At 33.8% G+C, this 27,276-nt stretch overlaps 1 protein-coding gene across 1 annotated transcript in view; it reads left to right on the forward strand.

Annotated features, from left to right (window-relative positions):
- The window catches only part of slc25a26 (solute carrier family 25 member 26), a 116,192-nt gene that overhangs the window by 1,155 nt on the left and 87,761 nt on the right, over window positions 1-27,276 (forward strand). Inside the window, 4 exon segments of the mRNA NM_001030143.1 lie at window positions 117-273; window positions 3,044-3,153; window positions 20,773-20,877; window positions 21,058-21,105. Coding sequence (NP_001025314.1) covers window positions 117-273; window positions 3,044-3,153; window positions 20,773-20,877; window positions 21,058-21,105 — 420 coding nt within the window.

Consider the following 27,276-nt stretch of genomic DNA (forward strand, 5'->3'; position numbering starts at 1 on the left):
ATATATATATATATATATATATATATATATATACCACCAGTATTTTTAAAAGTTTTTTATCGAATAACACTGAATAATTGTGCATCAAAACCTTATCCCAGCTCTTTATCTCTTAGGCAGGCGGGTGCGCAGGAATGTGTGTAGATCTCACTCTCTTCCCACTGGACACCATTAAGACAAGGCTGCAGAGCCAGCAGGGCTTCTACAAGGCGGGAGGTTTCCGAGGGATCTATGCAGGAGTCCCATCTGCTGCCATAGGCTCCTTTCCTAATGGTGAGTTTACAGTATATACAGTTAATGGCCACTATATTAGATACTCCTTGCTAGTCCTAGGTTGGATGATTTTTTTGCCTTCTGAATTCCTATAATAGTGTCTAGGAGACGATCAGCAAAGTGCTGGAAACATTCTTGGAAGATTTATGTACTTACTGACATGATATTGACATCTGTGAGCTAGTTATAATAGAAACAACATTTCAAATTTAACGAATGATTTAGCATAATGATTAATTGGTTCAAAGAGTTTGAAACACCACATGCTAGAGACGCCTGGTAGTCAAAGTCATGCAAATGCAACACAAGCTCAGGCAAAAGATACATTATAATTGTCTTTTTCTTACATATTGCAAACTTTAAATTAAAAGCATAACCTTTTATATACATTTTCACCACATATATATTGTTTTTGTCATGCTTATCAGTTGTTTTCTGTTACAACAAGAAGCTAATGACACATAATGATATTATTTCTTTTCGTTTTACAAATAAGTGACTAAAACATGTAAAAGTTCAGGGTATTCGCAGGGTCTTAATAGTCTTAAAATGTCTTAAATTGCTAAAACTAAATTTTAGGCCTTAAAAAGTGTTTAAATTGACCAAAATATTGTGTCGTAGGTCTTAAATCATTTAAAACGGGTCTTAATTTTCTTATGTCTATGAAAAGCTACTCATTCAGGCCAAACCCATCCAATCACCAGCAATCCATCTCAATAGAACCTTTAACAAATAGTACAATTTAACTCTTTTACCAATATAGTTTCAATATTTTTCTTATAAAAACATTGGTTTATACGTTTTCTATTTATTTAGAGTGAGAACATTAACTTGGACTGACAGTTGTCCATATATTTAGCTTTTAAAAATTAAAAAAAATATTTTGTTAAAAAACTGCATCAATAAAACCAGTGTTTGCTTGGTTTGACACATTATTAATAACTAAATTTGACATTTTGAGGATAGTAAAAATCTTTCCATTTCCATTGGAAAAAAGAAATCCTGATAGTGTTTAGCTCCATATACATCTGAAATTTTATTAATAATGGTCTTTAAACAATCTCTAAAAGTCTTAAATTTGACTATGAAACCTGCAGAAACCCTGAAATTAGTAAAGCTGATCCAAGATCAGGTAAAATCCTTAAAACATGTTTAGGGATTTGCCACAGGGGGGCGATCTGTGTAAACTTACACAATTCATATGAATGTTACAGATAGCCCCTTTAGCGGAGACCCACTAGTGTTGATTGTAGCCTAATTTTCCTATTATTATCTAACAGCAGTGTTTGCTCCCTGCTGCTCTTGCTCATCTATTTTAAGGCTTGTCAGCAGGCATTATGATATTGAAAAAGTCTGATATTGTGTTATTTTATTTTTCTGCTATAAACATTTTGATTGAACTCAGTTTCACAAGATGGTATGAACGGCTCTATTTGACAGTTTTCTAACAGTAATAAGATACAGAAATTGCAATTACTTTGCTTTGCCTTGTTTCTAGTCAAAATATCTAAAATTCTTACATGTACTAAAAATATTTTGTTTTCACCTTTAGAATAAATAAGTCAACATTTTTGAGTTGTTCCTTAAAGCAAGCTAAATTATTTGCCAATGGGGTTAGCAAAATACTATTATTTGAAATGTAGATATTTGGACTAGAAACAAGACAAAAGTATGAAAATATGTATAGTTTTTCCATAAATCATTTAAATTGTGTATAAATAATTAAATACAAGTCATATTTGTTACACCTCTCAACATCATCATTTTTATTTGTGCCCAAAGGTTTTAAACTTTCTTAAAAATGCTCTTTTTGCAGGCCTCAAAAACACGTGCAGATGATAAACTTAACCTCTGTTATGGTTAAACCTAGCAGTGACTCTACAAACCACATGTTCTGTAGCTTTTGGTCAACTGTGATTCAGACTTAGCATTGCATTGCATCTTGTGACAAGTGGTGCTCGCTGCAGAGCCATTTGAGGAGAGGTGAGCTCCAGAGAGGGGGAGCTTAAGCTTGAGCTCCACCTTTTTTGCACTTCTTCTACGAGTGATGTCACTGGGGGTAGGGTTAGGGGTGGGGTTGGTGTACGCATTAAAACAGCTTACAGGAGGAGGAGCGACAGCTCATGCTCCCCCTCTCTGGAGCTCACCTCTCCTCAAATGGCTCTGCAGCGAGCACCCTCTCTCTTGTGATGTGACTATTGCGGATGCAAATGACTTGTCTGTACTTCAAGTAAACTATATGCATAGGGCAATCCAAATAGAGATATAGTTGCCTTTGTGCTTTATTTTATAAATAAAAAAATAACATTACGTTTGGTATTTTTTAATGTGACTATCACAAGCCTGTCTGTGTTCAGAACTCTTTTGAGTTTGCTCATTTCTTAAACTTTATTTTCTGTATAAAAACTCTATTCCTTTCTGTGCACTAATATTCAAAACGTCTGTAAAATTCAGAAATGTTCTGGGGCTATAAAGAAGTAATTAGTTAATTCTCGTTTATTAAAAGTTAAAAGATGGACAAACTTTGAAAAGAATAATGCCACCCCATTGTACTCAGTTTTTGTGTTAAAAAGTTTATTTTATAGTCTTATTTTGTACTTTTTAGAATAGTAATTAAATAGTGTAATTAAAATGTCTGATTATGATAAGCAACATATTTAAACCAGACTCACTGAGATCCTCAGGTCTGAGGATACACTTTCAAATGAAATACATGCAAACATCTTCATTTAAATGGCTTGCTTGAAATGAAGTGTTTATTTTCTTTCAGCTGCCGCATTCTTTGTCACCTATGAAAGCACCAAGTCCGTTTTCTCTGGCTACACCACAACAAACCTGGCCCCCATCACTCACATGCTGGCTGCTTCACTAGGAGAAATCGTAGGTTTCCTGATGTTATTCCTCTTTATTCAGTCCTGTTGTTTTGTCCTTCAGTTTATCATCATTTACCCATTGCAGTCCAACTGAACAGAGTCTGTTTCCCAGACAAATATGCAGAAGGCTTAGAATGGGGTTTTTGTTGAATGTGTTGTTTTTTACTCTGGGTTAAAGCCGGGCCACAGATGACCTTGTATTTTCCCAACAGCTGGCCAAATAGGATCTTATTGTTTTCTGTTGACATAGCTGTTTTCATAGAGAGGAGTCTTGCAGTTTTGTCAAGGGAGATTTAGGTGTTGGAACTGAAAAGAACACCTTCATTTCCTCTGTAAGTGAATCACTGAATGCTCAAAAAAGGGCAGTACTCATGTCATAAAACCAATCAAAGTCAGAAATAAAAAGTGAATCTTTCATTGTTGTATACTACATCTTCAAAAATGTAATTGCGATATAACTTTCTCGAAGATTGTGCAATTTTAAGTGGTCTTTTCCAGAAATTAAAAATTATATATATTCTCAGTTGTAAGAGCAACAAATAATAACTTGACTTCTAGTTGATCATTTGGAAAATTGGCAGAAGGTAGATTTCTTAGATAAGTCATGTTTAACTGCATCCAATCATCACACATACTGCAGAACACCTATTGGAACCTGCATGGACCCAATACTCTCAGAGAAATCAGTCAAGTTTAGTGAAGGAAAAATCATGGTTTGGGGTTACATTCAGTATGGGGGCGTGAAAGAGATCCGGAGAGTAGATGGCAACATCAACAGCCTTAGGTATCGAGACATTTGTGCTGCACATTACATTACAAACCACAGAAGAGGGCAAATTCTTCAGCAGAATAGCGCTCCTTCTCATACTTTAGTCTCCACATCAAAGTTCCTGAAAGCAAAGAAGGTCAAGGTGCTCTAGGATTGGTCAACCCAGTCACCAGACATGAACATTATCGAGTATGTCTGGGGTAAGATGGAGGAGGAGACATTACAGATGAATCCAAAGAATCTTGATGAACTCTGGGAATCCTGCAAGAACGCTTTCTTTGCCATTCTAAATGACTTTATCAATAACTTATTTGAGTCATTGCAGAGATGTATGGGTGCAGTCCTCCAAGCTCATGGGAGTCATACACAATATTCATTCTTTTTCCACTGCACCATGACTTTATATTCTGTATTGTACATGATTTCTGTTAAGTGACAAGGCTTTTGTCTAAGCAAAGTCATAACTTACTGTCCTAATTAAATTATTAAAAATCAAGGCATGATCATATTTTATATTTTTTATATATATTTTAAGCCACTTCTGATACCAAATGATCAATTAGAAGTCAAATTATTATTTCAGGAAATTTGTTGATTTATTATTTGTAGCAGTTTTTGTGTTGTTTTGATGCAAATATATTTATACAATTGCACATGCATTTAGTTCTTTATTACGATTTTTGACCTTAAGAACCATTGCTTTCTTTTTATATAAAGGAAACACTGAGAGAAACAGAGAGAAAGTCTTTACTTCTAAACCATATAGCCTACTACTTTATATTGGATACATGAATGTATGAAGAAATGTACTTTTTATTAATCAATTGTGCATTTATTCATTGGCCTCAGGGCCATAATCTTTTATTCCCCGTCGGTTTAGATTCAGTTTGCTCTGTTCTTTTAAAACAGCAATGTGTGGAATAACCTTCGTCACTTAAAAGAACACAACACTGACATAAAATATCAGTCTATTAGAACCATTAAACAAATATTTTTAGGACTAACATTTTTGATTTACAACAGTTCAGTTAAGTAGCATTCAGAACCAAACTTGTCTCAATATCATTAGAGAAAATAAAATGTATTAATGCGACTAATAGTGTTTAATATTTCCTTTATTATCCTATTATTAAATGAAATATATTCATAACAAAAATTCACACTGTATTACTATAATGCTATAATTTGATTGATCGGTGCTTGTTTACTATCAATTAAATCAACTCTATTGATTCTTCACTGTACTGAAAAACTTTTGCTTGGAAAATCAGATCAAATGTCATTCTGAGATGATCGCAAGTCACAAAAAGCAAGTGAAGTGAAAAGGTTAGACTTCACTACTAACTAAGATGTTTGAATATGAGGTGAAGCTGATGTCAGGTTTGTTGATAACCCTTTGTCTTATGCGCTAGGATTTGCACACTTCAAAAGGTGGATTTTTAACATCAGATTCTCAGCTGTATCCCTATGTGTTATGGGTACAAGCTGCCCTGTTCAAAGCCTGTAATCCCAGAGCTTTACTATAAAAGTCCTCACCTCGGGGCGTCTAGAGAAGAAGACAAAGTCATCTCACTTGCATAACTTCTGACATTTTACAAGTTGATAATAGGTTTCATGACAGGAAGTTATAAATTAATTTATAATTTCGAGTTTTCTGGCATAGTTTTCTGACCTGTTACTTATTGCTTTGTTCTTTTCCCCATTACTTTGAGTTTTTCAAACAGATGAAAGTATCTTCCGTGCTGCTGTTCTGTCATAGTTATCTGGCTGACCCTTTAAGGTCAGCTCAAACACACTAATCAAACAAGACGTGGATCCGGACTTTAATCTCAGTGATTTAGACTCTGTCTTTGTAGAATTGGAACAACCGATCAGGTGCAACAGCAAGGTTTAATTCATCTGGAAATTTAATGACACTTTATTCACCTCTATCAGTGTCCCTAAAATTCACCATGAAATCATTTTATTTATTATAAAGGATTTTCACAGTTGCATCGTGTGCTAAGACTGATGGAAAATGAAAGCTACTATTTTTAAGGCCGATATGTCAAGGACCTATACTCTCATTCTGGCATAATAACAAGGAACTTTGCTGCCGTACCATGGCTGCAACAGACACTATGATTATATGCAACACCTGAAATGAAAAGTGGGGCGACGCTGTGGTGCAGTGGGTAGCACTATCGCCTCATAGCAAAAAGATTGCTGGTTTGAGCCTCTGCTGAGTCAGTTGACGTTTTTGTGTGGAGTTTGCATGTTCTCCCCGTGTTGGTGTGGGTTTCCTCCGGGTGCTCTTTTTTTTTTTTTTTTTTTGAGCAAGATGCTAATGATCTAATCTGATTCAATGATTTATGCTAAGCTAAGCTAAAAGTGTAGACATTGAGATTGACTGAATAAATAAAAAAATGCTAAAATTCAAATGTTTAAAGGTGCAGTGCAAGTTGTTTAAACGCAAGCGCAAGTTACCAGACTTAGGACAGGAGCGAGTGATTTAAGTCGTGTTTTTAATAAAAGCAACGACACCCGACAGAAGAAATATTTTCTATATTAAAAAGAGTTTTTTTCCTAACCAACACCTCAAATTGATATGTTAGAAACGGCTTCTATTTCTTGCAGCTGAGCAACAAAAAATATGACTGATCACCTCAGATACACTGAATGTGCTTTATTCAGTGCTAAATGCTAACAATGTGAGTTTGAATGCCATTTTACATGACATTTATTGCCATATACTCAAAGCAGATCACCTCAGATCTTGATAATCAACTGTTTAAAATTGAACTTTAGAACTAAACACATATGAGTGATTCAGCATATACATTTAATAATGTTAAAGAGGGTTGATATTTATTAAATAGATTATAAAGCTTACCATTTTGTGAGTAAGTGCATATTCTGTGCTTCTGAATGGCTGCATTTTAATTTCTGTCGTATTCCGTCTGGTGCAAAACGGGCGATTATAATGTAACCTGCTCACCTAATGTTTACGTATGTAATACTAATATGTAAATAATTTGCTAATTAATAACCTCATTTGGAACTGAATCTGCGTTTCATTTCAGCAACCTGGGGTGCCAAAGTATAATTGACTAAACTGACATTGAGCAGGTTAAAACAGCCAAAACAAAGACAGCGTTTCGGCACGGAAAACACATTTTCAAAGCAGAATATTTGACTTCATCATTGTTTTTCAGATAAACAAGAATGTTTACATGGCATGTTTCTTAAATATCTGCAAACATATTATGGCATTTTTATGCTTTAGAAAAGTCAAATACCTACATACAGCACCTTTAACTCTAGAGGAGTTGTAAAATGAGCCTATTGTTCCTAAAAAGGGGCAATAGGAGATCTTAGAAAATGAAAGCCTACGTCCCACCCTGCAAATCCTCATGCAAAACCATGCCTCCTGAACACATAAACATTAACACATGCACTAGACAAAACCACTACCATACAATCACAAAACATTCGCCAGAGAAAAAAACTTTATAGCACAGTTAGTATTTAATATAGCTAAACCGCATCCTCGAACACGCAGATAAAATAATCATTTCTGCACAAAATTTTACATATTTTTACAGACAGGTAGGACATTCATTCAATCATTCATTAATTTTTAACCGCTTTTCTGGGGCCGGTGTCGTGGGGGCAGCAGTCTTAGGAGAGAACCCCTGACTTCCCTCTCCCCAGACACTTCCTTCTGCTCCTCCAGGGGGATCCCGAGGCATTCCCAGGCCAGCCTAGAGACATAGTCCCTCCAATGTCTCCTGGGTCTACCCGAGGCCTCCTCTCCTGTTCTTCCCGGGTTCATACTGTACTGGAAAACCTGGAAAAGACATGAAATTTTGAAAAGGCATTTTCCAGGCCTGGAAGTTTTGGAAAAACAAATAAACCCAAAATGTTTTGGAAAAGTCATGACAATTTGTTTAACAATTATCTGTGTACTTGAGATGATACAATTGGGTACATTTTAAATAAAACAAAATTGAGCTGTTCGCTCCTTCACATGATGTTGTCTGTGTGGGGTAAACTTTGCAAACTTCAGTTGCAAAAGCATTAACTTCAAAAATTAAAAGGAGTTTCAGCTTCACCTCTCTTTCACTCGCTTTCACCATAATTCAAGATGCATTTTGATTGTCGCGTCCAAAAACAATCTTTAACTGCAGAGGTACGTAGGTAGGTTTAACTGTGGGTGCTAAAGGCTAATTTGTACTAATCTAATAAGTCTTGTGAAAACACAAGCCAACATTTCTAAAAATTTTCACACAAAGTACAGCAAGATTCATTAGTTATTTAATTTACTCATTTTTTTCAATCAGCTTAGTCCCTTTATTAATCTGGGCTCACCACAGCGGAATGAGCAGCCAACTTATTCAACATATGTTTTACGCACTCGATGCCCTTCCAGCTGCAACCCCTCACTGGGAAACACCCATACACAATCATTCACACCCATACACTACAGCCAATTTAGTTTACCCAATTCACCTATACCGCATGTCTTTGGACTGCTGGGGAAACTGGAGGAAACCCACTGCAACACTGGGAGAACATGCAAACTCCACACAGAAACGCTAACTGACCCAGCTGGGGCTCGAACCAGCGACCTTCTTGTTGTAAGGCGACAGTGTTAACCACTGAGCCCAGACAACAAGATACTTTTTAAAAACTATTTCACAGATAAAAAAATAAATACAAACTGCTTGGATTGTTGCATATTTTTTGATATGCTGTAATAAGATTGAACTTGTATTTTTTTCTTATTTAGCACGTGTTCATAGACATTACATGAAACACAATCATGAATATTTACCTGACAGTTTTGGAAAAGTCATTGAAAAACCATGGTATTTTAGTAGTAAAAATTTGTATGAACCCTGCTGAGTGTTCCTGAGCTATGTTGTAGGGGGCTAATGTCCCTGGTAGGGTCTCCCAAGGCAAAAAGGTCTTAGGTGACAGGTCAGACAAAGTGCGGTTCAAAAACCTCTTATGAGCTTCTTAACATTGAGGACAATGAAGTCGCCTGGTATGGAGCACCCAGGGCCCCACCCTGTAGCCAGGCCTGGGGTTGGGGCTCGTATGCGAGCGTCTGGTGGCTGGGTTTTTTGCCCATGGAACCGGCCGGGCTTAGCCCAAAGGAGCGATGTGGGACCATCCTCCTGCAGGCCCACCACCTCCAGGGAGAGCCATAAGGGGCTGGTGCATTGTGGAATGGGTGGTGTTTAAAGGTTAGGACCATGACAACCTGGTCGTCAGGCACAGAAACAGGTAGGAGACTCTATCGTAATGTTTGGACTGAATGTTTTAATTGGACAACTTTGGTCCCACAAAATTTAATGATTGCTATAAGGATGTGAAGAGACTTTCAACCAGCATAACAAAAGTTGTTTCTGAAGACAATCACCTATTGCACCTTTAATTAGTATAACAGTATACGTAGTACATAAGTCGCAATACATTTGAGATTTAGAAAAAATAGGACATATTCCAACAACAATGACAACAGTTCAAAAATTCATTCAAAAAATAATTTGAGAGATTGTTGCTCTCATATGTAGATGACCAAAAGAAATAAAAGACTATTGCAACTTCCATTCAATGGGCACTTTGTCTTCTTATATGAAACATTTCTATAAATATATGAGTGTAGCACAATTTCTGCCTATTCTCTCTGTGCGACTACTGTGTGTGTGTTTGTGTGTGTGTGTGTGTGTGTGTGTGTGTGTGTGTGTGTGTAGCAGGTTATAAAGAATGCACTAGCTGATGGTGTCTGTCAGGGCCAGAGCAGGCTGTTATCTAACCATTATATCAGATTTATCTTCATTCCCATTTGCCCAACACGCTCTCCGAAAGCTCATTTGTCAAGCTGAAGGAGCACTTTTTCCTACATTTATAAAGCTTGTCTCCCCCTATGGCTGTGCTGCTGAAAACCGCATGTAGCATGTCTAGAGGAGGCCGACTGGCACCCTGCTAAGCTTGGCACAGCAAATAATCTACACATTGCCTGCGAGAATATGGTTGCCAGTGATTTATTGCTCAAATCAAGCCAGGGTGTTATGCCGTGGGCTCATTTTCAACCATTTCCCACCTCCTCTTTCTTGTTCTCACCTGCCAGTTCTGTGAAATGTCAAGAAATAGGCAATTGTGTTGGGTGAATAATGTTATTTCTGCACACGCATTGGTGTTATCAAAGGATGAGATGGGGGATGCGTCAGGCAGATTTTGGGAGGCAGTGCTCTATAAGGTCCTGAGAGGACGCTGTTGTTGTTGTTTTATTTAAAACACCTGTAGGATGATCTGGGGAAGATTGTTCCAGATGCCTGCTTTAATTCTAGTTTCCTGAGACTCTGCTGGGAGGCGTTTGTTCAGAGTTCATGGTCCGGTTGGAATGTTCCAGCTGTGTCTATTGATGTCTAGAGTCACAGCTGTGAGAGTGACCTAGCCATGCAAAACTGCTTTATTTTATGCTAATTGAAGTCTCTTTTGTTGAGAGGTCTAGCCAGGTTTGTGCTTAAAATGGTGGAAAGTTTATACAAATGTTAACATGCACCAACCACTCAAAGATTTGGTTTGAATTATTACTAAATAACTCCTATGTTAACACTTTACATGAAGCTTTTATTTAAATCAATGGAAGAAATATATTTAGCATTGTTATCTTTTAATTTTATCCACATTTATATATGCAACAGCGATTTATATAAGGAATATAACACGAGTAGCAGTGCGATGTGGCTCTATATTAACACTGGCGGGAGGCATGCATAGTGTCTTAATAGTGATGATATACACTCATATCGCACTGCTACTCATGATATATTGCGTTTATTTAACGGTTCGACAGCATAATTGTGTATATAAAACAGAAAATTAAATGGAGAGTCTCAAAATCCTTTTGTATGAAGAGCTACTTTCTTCCGCCATTTATTCACAACTGCAGCTGACATCAGAACAGCAGAAACCATTACTAATTCACCAACGTCACTTTAGAGCTTGTATTTGAATGATTTTCGAGCAAAATATCTAAAGTGATGACAAAACAACTGATTTTGCTCACATTTTAATATTATAATGCAGAACAGCATGAAATGCCATCAGTCTACAGACATTTTCCAGTAATCAGGAGATCACAATAATTAACACAGAAAAAAACTCAGTAGTCAAAAGTACATTATGTTGTTGCCCAACAGCAGCAATATTTGTCAAACTGTAGTGTCCTCTGCTTGTTGCTGTATGTGGACGGAGTAATACACAAGGGTAAAGGGTGGAGAGGCTGGACAGGTGCTGTTATTTGCTGAACATCACACAACTATCAGCCAATCAGATTCCAGAACCAGACAGAACTGTTGTATAAACTAAATTATGATTCTTATATATTCATTACTATGTAACATCAATTGGGTTGATTATTAAAGAGATAAACATTGTAATTTACATCAAGTTGCTATTTAGAGTTTATTATTATTATTATTATTATTATTATGGTTGTTATTATTATTGTTATTTATAGTTGTCCAGATTTCTTTTAGAATATCTTATGTTTATGATGTTCATACATGGGAAAAAAGCAGGTTTATAAATGGCGCAATTGTCATGTTTGGGTGAACTGTTCATTTAATGCAACTCGGCCTTTATTACTGTATAAGTTATTCTTATAATGTATTATAATTAACATTTTAATGGCTGGATAGGCATTCATTCAATTAAAAAAAAAAAAATATATATATATGTAATTGGTTGTTGGGCTGGGCGATATGGCAAAAATGTTATCTCGATAATTATTTTACATATTGAATAAAGATATATATATTTTGATATCAGTTGTAAATGCTTACAGATTTAAAAGAGTACAGTAACAGTGGCTGAAGCCACTGCTAAATGTCCATTAAATGGCATAACAATTTTGTGATACATTTTGATACATTTTTGGGGGCAGAAAATTCATGTCTAATATCAATACACTTTTAGATTCCCATAGTTAGACGTTTCTGCCATGTGATTGACTTTCAGATCAATGTAGAGTAAAAAAGTCCAGAGCTCATCATTGTTATTGACATAAATTTTATTGCGATACGATATAATATCGTTTATCAGCCCATGCCCTATTTGGTGGTTCATTCCGCTGTGGCAACCTGTGGTAAATCAGTGACTAATTCAAACTAATGAATTTAAATAATGAATTTAAATATTGAATTGTTTTTATAATATTATGCTATATATTAGGGCTGTTCAATATGACAGTAGAAATGTATCGTTTGGAGGAAATAAGAAAGTTTATTCGTCATTGTTTTTACCATTTCAACCATTTTAAATCATGCTCTATTGTTTATAGTGTTGCAAAATACACTGTTCACATTAATATTTTTCATCATTTGTTCTTACACACCAGAAACATGAATAACAGCATGCTGAGAAGAAGTATTGAAAGTGGAAAGTATTGTTTACTTTTTAAATTTTATTTAGCAATATTTTAAATTGGGCCTGTTTTAAAAGTGTTTTATATTTCATTACTATATTTTACATGTTTACATTTTTAATCAAAACTGCCCTGACATTCTAAATAATGTAAATAAAATAATCACATATTAATGAGTACATTTTGAGTAAATGCTTAAAGATGTAAAAACAAATACATTTTCTATGCAGTATAAATAAATAAACTATATTAATTGATATAATTACGGAAAGATCCAATTTTTTTTATGATTATTTGGATATAGATGACTTAAGTTGTGAGATTTTTTTTGTCATATTGCCCACCTATACGATAGATGGCACAGTATATCAAAAATACATAAAAAAACTGTTTTATGCTTTTTAATATTGCTGTTAATATTGGTCTGTGTGATATATTGCAGTATTTATTTGTCGCTTTACAGTTATGTGTTATAGAAGAGATGAGGAACATATACACACTCCTGAATTAAATCTCAGAGTGCAACAATATGCTTTAATTACCCCGCTCTTTCTCTGACCTTGTGTCGTGGTTGAGTGCTGGCCTGTGGTCGTTGTGTCACTGTGGAAATGAGAGTTTCATCCTCAGGTTTTTTTTTTTTTGCACCTATGCAGCAGCGCAGGATTGTAATCGTGCATTTGGATCAGAGACAGCGACTAATTAATGCCGCCGCCTCCAAATGACTTGCAAATAAAGATAAATGATGACAGGAATGCAAAAATACAGGCCAGAGGCTATTTTGCAATGAGGAGTATAACCATAACTCTTCCCAACATGTTAACTAAAATTAATTACTGCAAAACTATGTTTAAAGGTATAGTTCACCCAGAAGTGAAAATTTGCTGGTAATTTTTAGTCAAAAAATTTAACACCTGTAACTCTACTTTAAACTGATACATTAAAGTTTTATGAAATGGTAAAAATTATCATCATGTTTCAGAAACTAAACATTATTTTCTGCATCATTCCCTTTAATCTGCAGCTAGGGCTGGGTAATAACTAATCACATTTGAATACATCTAACTAGATTAAAATACTTTTTTAATTTACTTTAGATTATCTGATTAGATATCATGATTTATAATTGTGAAATATATAGTGAAATGATATATGTTTTATCTATACATATATATATATATATATATAAATATATGGCGAGGCAGTGGCGCAGTAGGTAGTGCTGTCGCCTCACAGCAAGAAGGTCGCTGGTTCGAACCTCGGCTCAGTTGGCGTTTCTGTGTGGTGTTGATGTTCTCCCTGCCTTCTCGTGGGTTTCCTCCGGGTGCTCCGGTTTCCAACAATCCAACAGTCCAAAGACATACGGTACAGGTGAATTGGGCTGGCTAAATTGTCCGTAGTGTATGAGTGTTTGTGTGAGAATGTGTGTGTGGATGTTATCCAGAGATGGGTTGTGGCTGGAAGGGCATCAGCTGCGTAAAAACTTGATGAATAAGTTGGCGGTTCATTCCGATGTGGCAACCCCGGATTAATAAAGGGACTAAGCCGACAAGAAAATGAATGAATATATATAAATATATATATATATATATATATATATATATATATATATATATATATATATATATATATATATATATATATATATATATAATTCAACTGTGTGTATATATATATATATATATATATATATATATATATATATATATATATATATATATATATATATATATATATATATATATATATATATATATACAGTTGAAGTCAGAATTATTAGCCCCCCTGACTTATTAACACCCCTGTTTATTTTTTCCCCAGTTTCTGTTTTATGAAGGGAAGATTGTTTCAGCACATTTTTAAGCATAATAGTTTTAGAAACCTATTTCTAATAACTGATTTAATTGATCTTTGTCATGATGACAGTAAATAATATTTTACTTGATATTTTTCAAGACACTTCTGTACAGCTTAAAGTGACATTTAAAGGCTTAACTAGGTTAATAAGGTGAATTGGGCATGTTAGGGTATTTAGGCAAGTTATTGTATAATGATGGTTTGTTCTGTAGACTATCGAAAAAAAAAATTAGCTTAAAGGGGCTAATAATTTTGTCCCAAAATTGTTTTTAAAAAAATTAAAAACTGCTATTATACTAGCTGAAATAAAACAAATAAGACTTTATCCAGAAGTTAAAATATTATCAGACATACTGTAAAAATGTCCTTGCTCTGTTAAACATCATTTGGGAAATATTAAAAAAAGAAAAAAAAATCAAAAGGGGGCTAATAATTCTGACTTCAACTGTATATATATATATATATATATATATATATATATATATATATATATATATATATATATATATATATATATATATATATATATATATATATATATATGTGTGTATATAGTTAAAGTCAGAATTATTTTTACAGTTTAGGTCAGAATTATTAGCCCCCCTGAATTATTAGCTCCCCTGTTTTTTTTTTCCCCCAATTTCTGTTTAATGGAGAGAATATTTCTTCAACATATTTCTAAACATAATAGTTTTAATAATTCATCTCTAATAGTAATTGATTTCTTAAATTTTAAAGTGACATTTAAAGGCTTAACTAGGTTAATTAGGTTAACTAGGTAAGAAAGGGTAAATTAAAATTAAAAAATCAGACATACTGTTTAAATCTATTTGCTCTGTTAAATATCATCTGGGAAATGTTTAAAAAGAAAAAAAAATCAAAGGGGCGATAATAATTCTGACTTCAACTGTATTTGTTTAATTTATAAAATTTTATACAGGTGTGGGGAATTGAAAAACACTTGATCACCCTAGTCCATTTAAAGTAATGAAATAGTGCAATTCAAGTCATCTGATGTAATGATATTCATATCGCAATATAATCGCAGATTTATTCAATATTGTGCAGCCCTAATTTTTATACACACACACACACACACACACACACACACACACACACACACACACACACACACACACACACACACACACACACACACACACACACACACACACACACACGCATATAACTTGTAAGACTTTGACAATAAAATGCATTTTCAATTAAATAATTCATATGATTTGTAGGCTAATCCCTTCTTTTGAGGGTAGAATTACTTACATGACTCAGTTAAACAAAATTTTGTTTAAATAATAAAATATTTATGAAATTTTACATTGTTATGACTGAATTATGTCATGGTTTCACAAACCCTTGCAGATTAGTTAGTACAAAATAATCAAATTGATGTGATTAAACAAGTTATGTCAAAAGTAATCCGAAAGTAATCCAAAAAACGGTGTCAGATTACATTACCAAAAATGTGTAATCTAGATTGTTACTAACATATTTCTAAAATATGTATTTTGCAATTAATAATAGGCTACAAACTGCAGTGTGTAATTAACTGTTTGTAAGCACTGATCTGACCTACTCTGGATTGCAAACTTCCTGTTCCATGCTGCTTCATAAGATGTCAGATTTTCAGCAGGAGCAAAAATTTAGTAAAATGGATAGTTTACCCAGAAATTACAATTCTGCCACCATTTACTTATCCACTTGTAACAAATGTTTTTGTTGTTGTTGAATTCAAAGAAGATATACTGAAGAATGCTGGAAAGCTGCAACCATTGACTTACTAACGAAATCAATGGCTGCTGGCCATTTATATACGTTTATAACCACTTGAGTGTGAATAAATGGTGAGAAAACATTTATTCTGGTGAACTATCCCTTAAATTTAGTTTTGCCTATAAATGTTTTTGAACACTCAAAATGCCTGTAGACATTGACATGAATTACTAAGATCCTGCATTTTTCCTCAGCTAAATATGTACTTATACATGTATGAAGGAAAAAGTCACCTACAGTAAATTACCAGTAAATTTTTATTTCATTTTTCAAAGCTATCACTTAAAGTCAACACTTTGATAATCATGTGGCATACCATACATATCATAAAGGTACATTTCTAAATGTCATGTTAAGACTTCGACATCCACTTACTTAAAAATGTCCTCGGCCTACTTTTCCTGCTCTCCACTCTCTGTAAATTACCCCGACATACACAATGTCGGTAATTGATCTGATATAATCTCTCACCAGTCCTCCATCAACTCCCCTGTGAGATGATACAAAATTGCTATGCCGCACACTCGCGCACACCAATTCAATTACTGCAAGAATTACTTGTCATATCCACTTCCCTCTCTATTTGAAGCCATAATTTTGATCCTTTTGAGAATTACACAAGGAGACGTGATGTTTAGTGTTTCATAAATGTTAACCCAGCAAAAAAAAAACCTAATGAGCTTAGTAAAATGAGCCGTCAGAAAGAGCAGAGCATAGCTCCACAATTCCTGCATTTCACCAAAGGATGGCACTCTTGCAGCACAAGTTCCCCTTGTAAAAATATAAATCTTCCCCACTGACCTTACTTTTTTAACAATTACAGATTCCCCTCAGCTGGATCTTGCCTATTTCTCTCACCATGCTGTTCTGCAGACCAAGTGGCCATTCATTTGGTGACTGCCTTTCACTCTCATACAGCGTGCAAAGTACTGTAGCCTGTTCACAAGTCAAGGATGCTTGCCTGAATTATGGGAGTAACTTAAGTTACTGTAAACAATCGCGTTCACAGTTGCCATAAAAACTGGGTTCAGTGAGGTATTAGTATTGTCCTCACACTTTATTCAGTCAGTCAGTGATTCATTCATTTTCTTTTCAGCTTAGTCCCTTTTTTATTCTGGGGTCGCCACAGCGGAATGAACCGCCAACTTATCCAGCATATGTTTTACACAGCGTATGCCCTTATAGCCGCAACACATCACTAGGAAGCACTTTAATCATCAAATACTAAAAGGAAACTTGTAATTAAGAGATTACTCTTGCAGACAATAAATAAACCTCAAAACACCAAACAGCAGAAACTTTCAGCTGAAATAATACAGAAAACATTAGCTTGTAGTAACAGTAATAGTATTACTTTTATGCGTCCTTTCACAAGACAATTTATGTAGCATCAGCAACACAAGCAAATCATGACAAAATTAATAATGCATAATGCACAGCTACAAAACCCAGGCATTAACAGTATTATTTCTTTATGTCTTTGATATAAGATTTAAGATTATATATTTGTACTTGATATAATATCTATCTATCTATCTATCTATCTATCTATCTATCTATCTATCTATCTATCTATCTATCTATCTGTCTGTCTGTCTGTCTGTCTGTCTGTCTGTCTGTCTGTCTGTCTGTCTGTCTGTCTGTCTGTCTGTCTGTCTGTCTGTCTGTCTGTCTGTCTATCTCTCTGTTTGTCTGTCTATCTGTCTGTCTGTCTGTCTGTCTGTCTGTCTATCCCACACTTCTGTCTAGTTCTCAAATCTGAGTGGCTAATAACCGTGTGATTTTCTGCAAAACTTGTACACCCTCTTCACCCTTGTTTATCAATAGACTCACTACATACAGTTTGACAGTTTATTTATAAGGATAGTGCCTATTTTAAATATTTATAATTTCCGTCGACGGCCATCAGTCTTTCATTCAGAGCAGAGCACAAGATGGCGACAGAGACCCCATAATAAGTCCTTAGGGGAGAAAAAGCATTTTCTTTTTGTATTTCAAACTATAGCTTATCAAACTGTTATAAAACAGGTTAGTGATTTCTCTTGCATGTTGTAGTGCTGTATTTATACCATAGTAGTCTGCTAGTGTTTGCTTTGCTTTGGCTTTTGCAGGATAAATTATTGTGATTTCCCGATTGCAACAGAGAAATACTGGGAAACGTCTGTAGACTGATGCCATTTCATGCCGTTCAGCCTTATAATATTGAAAGGTCAGCAAAATCACCTGTTTTGTCATCACTTTAGACATTATGCTCGAGAATCATTCGAATACTAGCTCTAAAGTGACGTTGGTGAATTAGCAACAGTTTCTGCTGTTCTCATATCAGCTGCAGATGTGAATGAATGGTGGAAGAAAGAAGTTCCTCATACAATAGGATTTTTATACTGTCCGTGTTTTATTTTCCTTTTTGTATCCACAATTATGCCGTCAAACTGTTGTATAAAGCATTATTACATTTGCAGCAGTGCAATACTGTATGTCTGTATATCTTCACTGGTGGGACACTATGCACGCCTCCCACCAGGGCCAATATACAGCCATATCACACTGCTATTCATATGACATTGCTCATATATGCATTAAATTAATCAGTACCAAAGTCCGTCCGTCCGTCCGTCCTTCTGTCCGTCTGTCTGTTTGTCGATGTGTGCCAAATTAAAAAAATAAGACTTTCTTCAGAAGAAAATACTGTGATTTGTTTGCTCTGTTTAACATCACATTGGAAATATTTGGAAGTATTCAAAATAATAAAAATTTCACAGGAGGGCTATAAAATAATTGTACATTTACATACATCACACATTTTTGCTTCCTCAATATGTATAACAGTTTTTACATACACAAAAAGATTTGTGTTTTCAATTCAACTTATCATGAATTGTTGTTGGAAGTTCTCCAAACTGGAAAGCTGCTCATAATTGTAAATGTGGCTAGGGCTCAGAGTGGACCAGATGTGTCTCACAGTAGCACCCCTCGTCCGCTCTGTCATTCAGGAGAGATTATTTCCAGCAGCACAGATCCAGTGTGAGCCCCGGGGTCTGGTGTGGGGGTCTGGTGAACACCCCATTGCTGCGGAGATTGCTTTCCATCCTTGATTCACAGTGGTATTTCTGCCCCCAGCATGGAGAGGATCAGAAGTAAGGCAGCACAAGTATAGTTTTAGAGCGGGAAGAAGAGGCTGTGAAGAATGAGTTTGAATAATTGCACATTTCTATTGGCAAAGTATGTTTATGGATTTGTGGAGTGTTTTTGTGATATGTTGTGCACAACTTGTTTGCCATTTGTGCTTTTTTATATATATATATTATATTATATATATTTTTTTTATATGTATTATTAATAGATTTTAGTATCGTAAAGTGAGATGGATCAAAACATAAAGTGAATCAAAACGTTTCATCAAAGTTGTCCTAGAACAGTTGAACGACACCCATTCTGATCTTAGTCTCAGTTTTGAAAAACTTTTACTTTGACCACTTTAGTTTGTATTAATACATAGAAGTATTTTTCGCTTATTAGATTTTTAAAGTTTTTATTTGAATTTTTTAAGTTTTAGTATTTTTGTTATGTGTTATTTGGTTGGTTTAATTGGTTGGTTGGTTGGTTGGTTTGATTGTTTTGGTTGGTTTGATTGGTTAGTTGGTCGGTTGGTTTGTTAGTTTGATTGTTTTGGTTGGTTTGAATTGTTGGTTTGATTGGTTAGTTGGTTTGTTTGATAGGTTAGCTGGTTGATTGGTTGGTTGGTTTGTTGGTTTGATTGGTTAGTTGATTGACTGGTTGGTTGGTTAGTTGCTTTGATTGGTTTAATCGGTTGGTTTGTTGGTTTGATTGTTTCTTTAATTTGATTGGTTTGATCGGGTGGTTGGTTTGATTGGTTGATTAGATAGGTTTGATTGGTTGGTTGGTTGGTTGGTTAGATTGGTTTGATTGGTTGGTTGGTTTGATTGTTTTAACTGGTTGGTTGGTTTGATTGTTTTGATTGGTTGGCTGGTTGGTTTGATTAATTTGATTGGTTGGTTGGGTTGATTGGTTGGTTGGTTTAATTGGTTGGTTGGTTGGTTTAATTGGTTGGTTGGATTAGTTGGTTGATTTGATTGGTTGGTTGGATTAGTTGGTTGGTTTGATTGGTTGGTTGGATTTGGTTTCTATAAGTCAATGTTGATTCAAATATGTACATTTTTACTAACAGTTAGGCTTGTCTTATTTGACCCAACACTGGCTTACAAGAACTCAAAATTACTTAGAATGTAGAAAATATTTTGATTGTACAAATAAGTAATAATAAATATAATTGTTCCTAAGTACAAAGTGGTAGCCTCATTTGTCAGATAATCTTTATTTTTATTAACATTTTTTTATCTTATTTTTTCCAGCTCAATCTTTATTTATTTACTATTTTGTTGTGAAAAAAATTGTCACACATATACATTTTGTGTATGTTTATTTAGATTATATGTCATTATTGTATTGTTTCATTGCATATATTTCAATATAATATTTTAAATACATAGACATGGATTTGAACTTAAAAGTATGTTCTATCACATTGCAAGGAGTGTTTTAAGATACCAATATGCATTTTTACGAATTTGTTGCACTCATTTATAATTTAGAGAAAACATATCTTTCCTTAGTGACATTTAATTGTAACCTAATTGTAATCTACATTTTTAATTGACTTATTATAATTTTATATATTTGCTATTTTATTTGTAATTATTTTTATTTTTAACATGTATTTTAACATGTACGCTTTGAAAACGTTTGGTTTGTATGTTTGTATGGTTCCTCAGGTTGCCTGTCTGATCCGTGTGCCCACTGAAGTGGTAAAGCAAAGGACACAAGCCAATCCCTCCATCAGTACCTACAGAGTGCTGCTGAACTCACTACAGGAAGAGGTGCGTGTGCATCGTCAGCTAGGCTCGCAGCACACAATGCACTTGAATTCACCTGACAGACAGTTGAATGGTTGGATTGATTGACTGATAAACACGTCATTTTGTAAAAAAACCAGTCATGAAAATGCAGTGTTTTTTGTTTGTGCAGAGATGACAGCTCTTTTTGTTTCCCCATTGCAGGGATTTAGAGGGCTGTACAGAGGTTATGGCAGTACAGTACTAAGAGAGGTAAGCTGACTTTACTGTATGCACTTTAAGTATTCTTACTGCATCATTTTACATCATTGTACAAAGGTTTTAGACATTTAATCTAAGTACCTCTTAAAGGGATAACTCTAAAATACAGTGGGTACGGAAAGCATTCAGACCCCCTTCATGTGTTCACTGTAGTATTGCAGCCATTTGTTAAAATCATTTAAGCAATTTTTTCCTCAATAATGTACATACAGCACCCTATAAAAACAGCAGAATTATTAAATTACTAAAGTTTTGAAGATGCTCCAACCCATTGCTAACACACACACACACACACACACACACACACACACACACACACACACACACACACACACACACACACACACACACACACACCATATAAGGGGGTCTGAATACTTTCTGTACCCACTGTATATAGTATTAACACAAATAATGCAGGTACTTACTATAAGGTTAAGGTTTAGTTTGGAGTTAGTCATTTGTTCTCACTAGAAAAAAGTACATTATGCAAAATTAAGTACATTAAAGGCACAATGTGTAAGATGTTTTCATTGAAATATTCGAAAACACAAAAACAGTAATGCAAATTTTGCTGACTTACATAATGCAACTACTTACATTATCCCAAATATTTCGAAGAATGTTTAGTTTTAGAGAAATTAGCCACTTTAACAAGTGCCAACATGCTAATGATGTTTTACCCCTTTAATTTCTGATTTGTTTTGAATACCAAAGATGCTTTAATATGTTATAATATACACAGTGCAGTTTTGAACACTTTAGCTCATTCATGAACACAATTTCTGCAGAAGTCCCATAGGATGCAAGGAAATCAAAAGCACCCATGATTTCACACTCAATCACGCTGTCATCGTAATATGCTTTTGTTTGTTGTGAATATGCACCCTCTAGTGGTAAAATTTACACACTGTGTGTCATTCATCTCTAAAATTAAAAGTTTTAGGGTGACAAAATGATCTAAAATTGCCAAAAATTCTGATGTCATTAATTTATTTGCATTTGCTTCATTTACATTTACTACTTTAAAATTTCACCCTGTATTGAATTTGTCCATATAGTAAGAATGCCATAAATGTAGCAGGGAGGAGTTGTAGGCCTGTATCAAACACATAAGGAAAGGGAGCTGTCGAAAAACAGTGAAAGCCCAGACAGCAGCTGAAATCTTTCAGAAGTTATTCAGCATCCCTCTGCCCTTCATTATTGTAAATTAATATTAGCTGCTTCAGTGCAACATCTACATTATCAGGATGATGAAGATTAATCCACGGTGGACATTTCAGCAAGACAATGACCCCAAACATATCCAAGAAAAGTCTCAAATGCTTTCAGAGAAAGAAAATCAAGCTGTAGAATGGTCCAGCATGGTTTCATTTTCGAGAGAACATCAAATATTTTGGCCTATATTCCTTTCTGTTCTAAATTTCAGCAGCTCTTTCAATCATCTTTTTTTAAATATCAACAATTAATCATACTAAATAAACTAATTAAACTAATTAGCAGTGTAAAAAGCAGCCACAAGGTGGGTGAAACACACCATAGCCTTCCAAAATCCCACCCAAGAGTAGATGTCTTTCTTTTTTTAAATATCTCCCATCCTCACCCTTTGATTAATGTTCTACTGTTTCACACACCTTCACCGCATCTTAACTCTCAATGAGTTCAAGCAAAACATTTCTTCATTTTTTTTCTGAATGTATTTCCACCACCTTCATGTCACCTACTAACAGAAGACGAGGATAAAGGGAGCAAAAAATACACACACACACACACACACACACACACACAAAACTTGTTGTCTGCGTGAAGGTGACACTCATATATGTGAGTATATATATATATATATATATATATATATATATATATATATATATATATATATATATATATATATATATATATATATATATATATTTTTTTTGCATCTCTCTGAGGCGGCCGATCCTGTACTTATTTTCCGCCTCACTTAACACACGTTATTCACGCAAACTCCATCTGGACATAAAGAAAAAAGAACAACAAGCTCTCTTTTTTCTGATTTCTCCAAGGGCTTCTGAATAAATGAATATATTTTGGATGCGAGCGGGTGGCTGTAGTTGAATACTAAGGGCCAGATAAAATAGAGGTGTCGAAAGGTGCCTCGGTTCTTCCTCTGGATTGGCTTTGACGTGTGTCAGGAAGCTAATTCATTTTCTCAGTCCTGCTATCTTATCCCGCGCCACAACCCTGTCAGGGTAAGTTTGTTTACCCAGGATGCCGAGTCCTCCTCATGCAAGGATTTAATTGGGGTCTTCTCCATTATGCAGATTCATTACAGAAGCCCAGGACAAAAGGTCGTGATGAGATACAGCCGCTGATACGAGTTATAGTTGATCATGTTGAAGAGAGTGGAGGATGAGGAATGCTTAAATGGCAAGCTGGTGTAAAAACAGTAATGTTGTCATGTGATACATGAAATTTTATATGTACAGGGTGTCGTTTGTTGGTTATTTTGAAGTCTAGAAAATATGCTACTGTTCAGAAATGTATATATTTATTTTATTAGTAGGCATGGGCCGGTATATGATTCAGACGGTATGATAACTTTGAATAAAAATGTCACGGTTGCACGGTATTGTGATTACTGCTCTAAAATAAGTTTCTTTTAAATTACAAAAAAAAAAAAAAAAAAAACTTTTTTCCCTATTGAACACAATACTGCACTGTTCAGGTCCATATGCTTGTCATTCTTGTAGGCGATTTATTTGGATTTATTTAATTGTTTGCTGAATTGTGATCAGTAACTTTGGATGTGGATACTCCTTTGCTGCTGGATATACTGTTGCCCTAAATAAATAAATAAACGAATGAACGAACGAACGAACAAATAAAATAGTATTTGATAACATGTAAAAAATCGAATAAAACATACATTTACACTAAAAATTTAATGTTGCTGTTTGTTCAAACCACTTATCTAAAACAAGCTGAATCGACACAATTATTATTATTAGGGTTTTTTTTAACTTAATTTTTTTATGTTCAATCCACTTCAATTTGTAAAAACAATTAAGTTAACTTAATCTATTTGTGTTCGGACAGCATAATTGAATTGTATGGAACCCTGCATTTTTTTTACAGTGTACCTTAGAAATGGTATAACACAAAATTTTTGCATTTTTGAAACTTTGACTTTTCCAAACCACAGTAAACCTTGAAACCGGTTATCTTCCCATGGCTATTTATTAGCTGCTGTTTTTTTTTTTATCAAATAATCATAAATAACATTTATGTGCACTTTTTTTTTAGGTGTAGACCTGAAAATTTAATTTCCATCTAAGCCTTAGCACAGACTTAAGTTTGTTTTTTAAGAAACCCACTTAGCATATTACTGCTGAAATTAAGATTTTTTTTTTAAAAAAAGGAAACATTTAATTTTCATACGATAAAGTAAAATATTTTCTAGAAACGTGGGAAAATCAGTGCTTTAAATCAAAACAGCATGTTTCAAATTTGAGGGTTCCACTTTCAATACATTTCCTGGCCAGTGCTTGCTTGTTTACAGTTTGTTAAATGTGAACAATAACTGTGGCTGTTCCTAAAAACACTGTAATGTGCGCTGTAGACTTCTTAAAAGGCATCGCTCAACCAAAAATGTCAATTTTTTGTTGATTTAATGTGAAAAATGCGGTATAATTCACTCACTTTCAGGCCATTTTTGTAAGCATTTTTTCATACTTGTTATCTAAATAAATTGTAATGCATAGAAACATTGCACAAATGAGAATGATGTAAATCAATGATAAGTAAAAAAGAAAAAAAAAAGTTTAAAGCTACTGCAGCTGTATTAAGTCAGAAAATTAAGTCCTATACACAGGGGATGGCTTGAGTAATGGAGTAATTTTCATTTTTGTATGATAGTTCGTTCAAAATTTTAAATTATGTCACTGTTTTTTCATCCTATATGACTTTCTTTTTTCTGTTGAACACAAAAGAAGATATTTTAAAGAAAGCTGAAAACCTGTAACCATTGACTTTCATAATATTTATTTTTTTATTTATATATATATATTTTTTTACTATGGAAATCAGTAGTTACAGGTTTATCAGCATACTTCAAAATATCTTCATTTGTCTTCAACATAAGAAAGATTTTCAAACCACGTAAGGGAGGCTAAATAAATAATGAGTAAATTGTTAAATCTCTTTAAATCAGTGGTTACTGGCACATTAACAGTCAGAAAAAACATGAACAGGTGAAGCAAAATGAATTCTTCTTATACCCATGAAATTACATTGAGGTCTTATCAAACAAAACTGTTTGACTGTCATGAATAGGTGTATATTATGTTGTAAAAATGTTTGGTTTCTTCCACACACACCAGCCATTTTTGTCTCTGGTTTGTCTCTGTTCTTGGGACTATAATAATAGAATATAATAATAATAATAATAATAATAATAATAATAATAATAATAATAATAATAATTATTATTATTATTATTATTATTATTATTTTTATTATTATTATTATTATTATATTGTATTTATATAGATATAAACATAATATAATATAATATAACAATATAAATATTAAATTGCTCTCATAGACTGTATTTTGAGTTCATCCACTAGAGGGCATAACAGGATTAGGCCAGATCTGATAACCATCTGCATGAAAGCTGGAAAAGATCACAGCGCTCAGATTATTATAAACATCAAACAGCACAACCTTTTTTTCTTTTCTTTTTTTGCGATAGAACTGTTGCTTCTCCTTTACAAGTGTATTTTTTCTGGAAGATAACTGTAGTTTTAAAAACGAATGAGGAGTTTGTGAGCAGCAGTTTTTGTGACATTGACGGAGAGATCTCACTCTGTATATCAGCACAGATGTGAAGGGGAGGAGAGGAGAACTGGCAACCCTGGAAGAATGTAGTTTTTAAACACCCAAGCCTTGAGCTGCATCTGTCAGCTTCTGCTTAGGCTGTTGCTGGGTGTCCGACATTTTCTGAGGATTCGCTGCAAATCAGATGCTGTAGGTGCTTTAGAAAATTCTAGCATTGTTTAGATCATTTACTCAACCTCCTGCCATTCCGTACCTTTCATTTTATTTCTTTATTTTCTTTTTGGCTTAGACCCTTTATTAATTAGCGGTCGCCACAGCAGAAGTACCCGCCAACTTATCCAGCATATTGAATTTTATTTTATTTTAATTTATTTTATTTTATTTTATTTTTTTGCTGTTCTAAATGCATTTAGATTGAGATAAATCTAAGAATGCTGCAATAGTGTCAGTATATTTAAACTATTTATCAGAATTATCTTTGATTATAGAAGTCTTGAGAATGAATGGTCTTCAATAAAATAAAAGTTCAGAATAAAACACAACTTAGATTTTCTTAAATGATTATTTTTACGTTTTACGGATTTAAATTAAGTTGGATCATTTAAAAACGATTAGTATAGTATTAATGTTATTATTTGAGTCATTTAAAATGATTTAAAATTATTTAATGTTAATGAAGTATAAACAAATCTAAACCTTTATTGTGTATGTTTTACTATATTGTAATAAATTTTGTGATATTATAAATATTGTGATTAAAACAAATATATATTCATTATAATATGTTATTTTTTAGTATTTAAATGAATCATTACTCATAATAATACTAATACTAATAATAATAATAATAATAATAATAATACAAAGTTAATGTAAAACTTGGATTTTAGGATTCCAGAATTCAGTAAAATATTTTAGCAATTAAATTAAATTTATTATAAACGTTGATTCTAATTTTTATATAATTGCATTGCATAATATATTATTAACAGTACTAAATGCTTATATTGAAAAAATAAATGTAATTAAATGTAATTAAATAAAAAGTATATAGAAAGAGTTCAGATGCAAAAACCTGTAAGTGTAAGTGTTGAGTTTTTTTCCACTTTAAAGACCATACAACTAACTTATTCTTTGCCATAAAGGTAAAATTACCAAACATACACACACATGAAACTGATAAAAAAAAATCTGACAGAATTTAAATGTTTTTGCATTTAAACTCTTAATATTTAAAAATGTGTTTGATATTAAATAATAATTGATAAGATTAATGTTTAAAATATAATATGATCTAAAGCATCCTCCAGACAAGTTTTTCTGCTATACGATTCTTTC

This window comes from Danio rerio, chromosome 11 (genome assembly GCF_049306965.1).
Source record: "Danio rerio strain Tuebingen ecotype United States chromosome 11, GRCz12tu, whole genome shotgun sequence".
Classification (NCBI taxonomy): domain Eukaryota; kingdom Metazoa; phylum Chordata; class Actinopteri; order Cypriniformes; family Danionidae; genus Danio; species Danio rerio.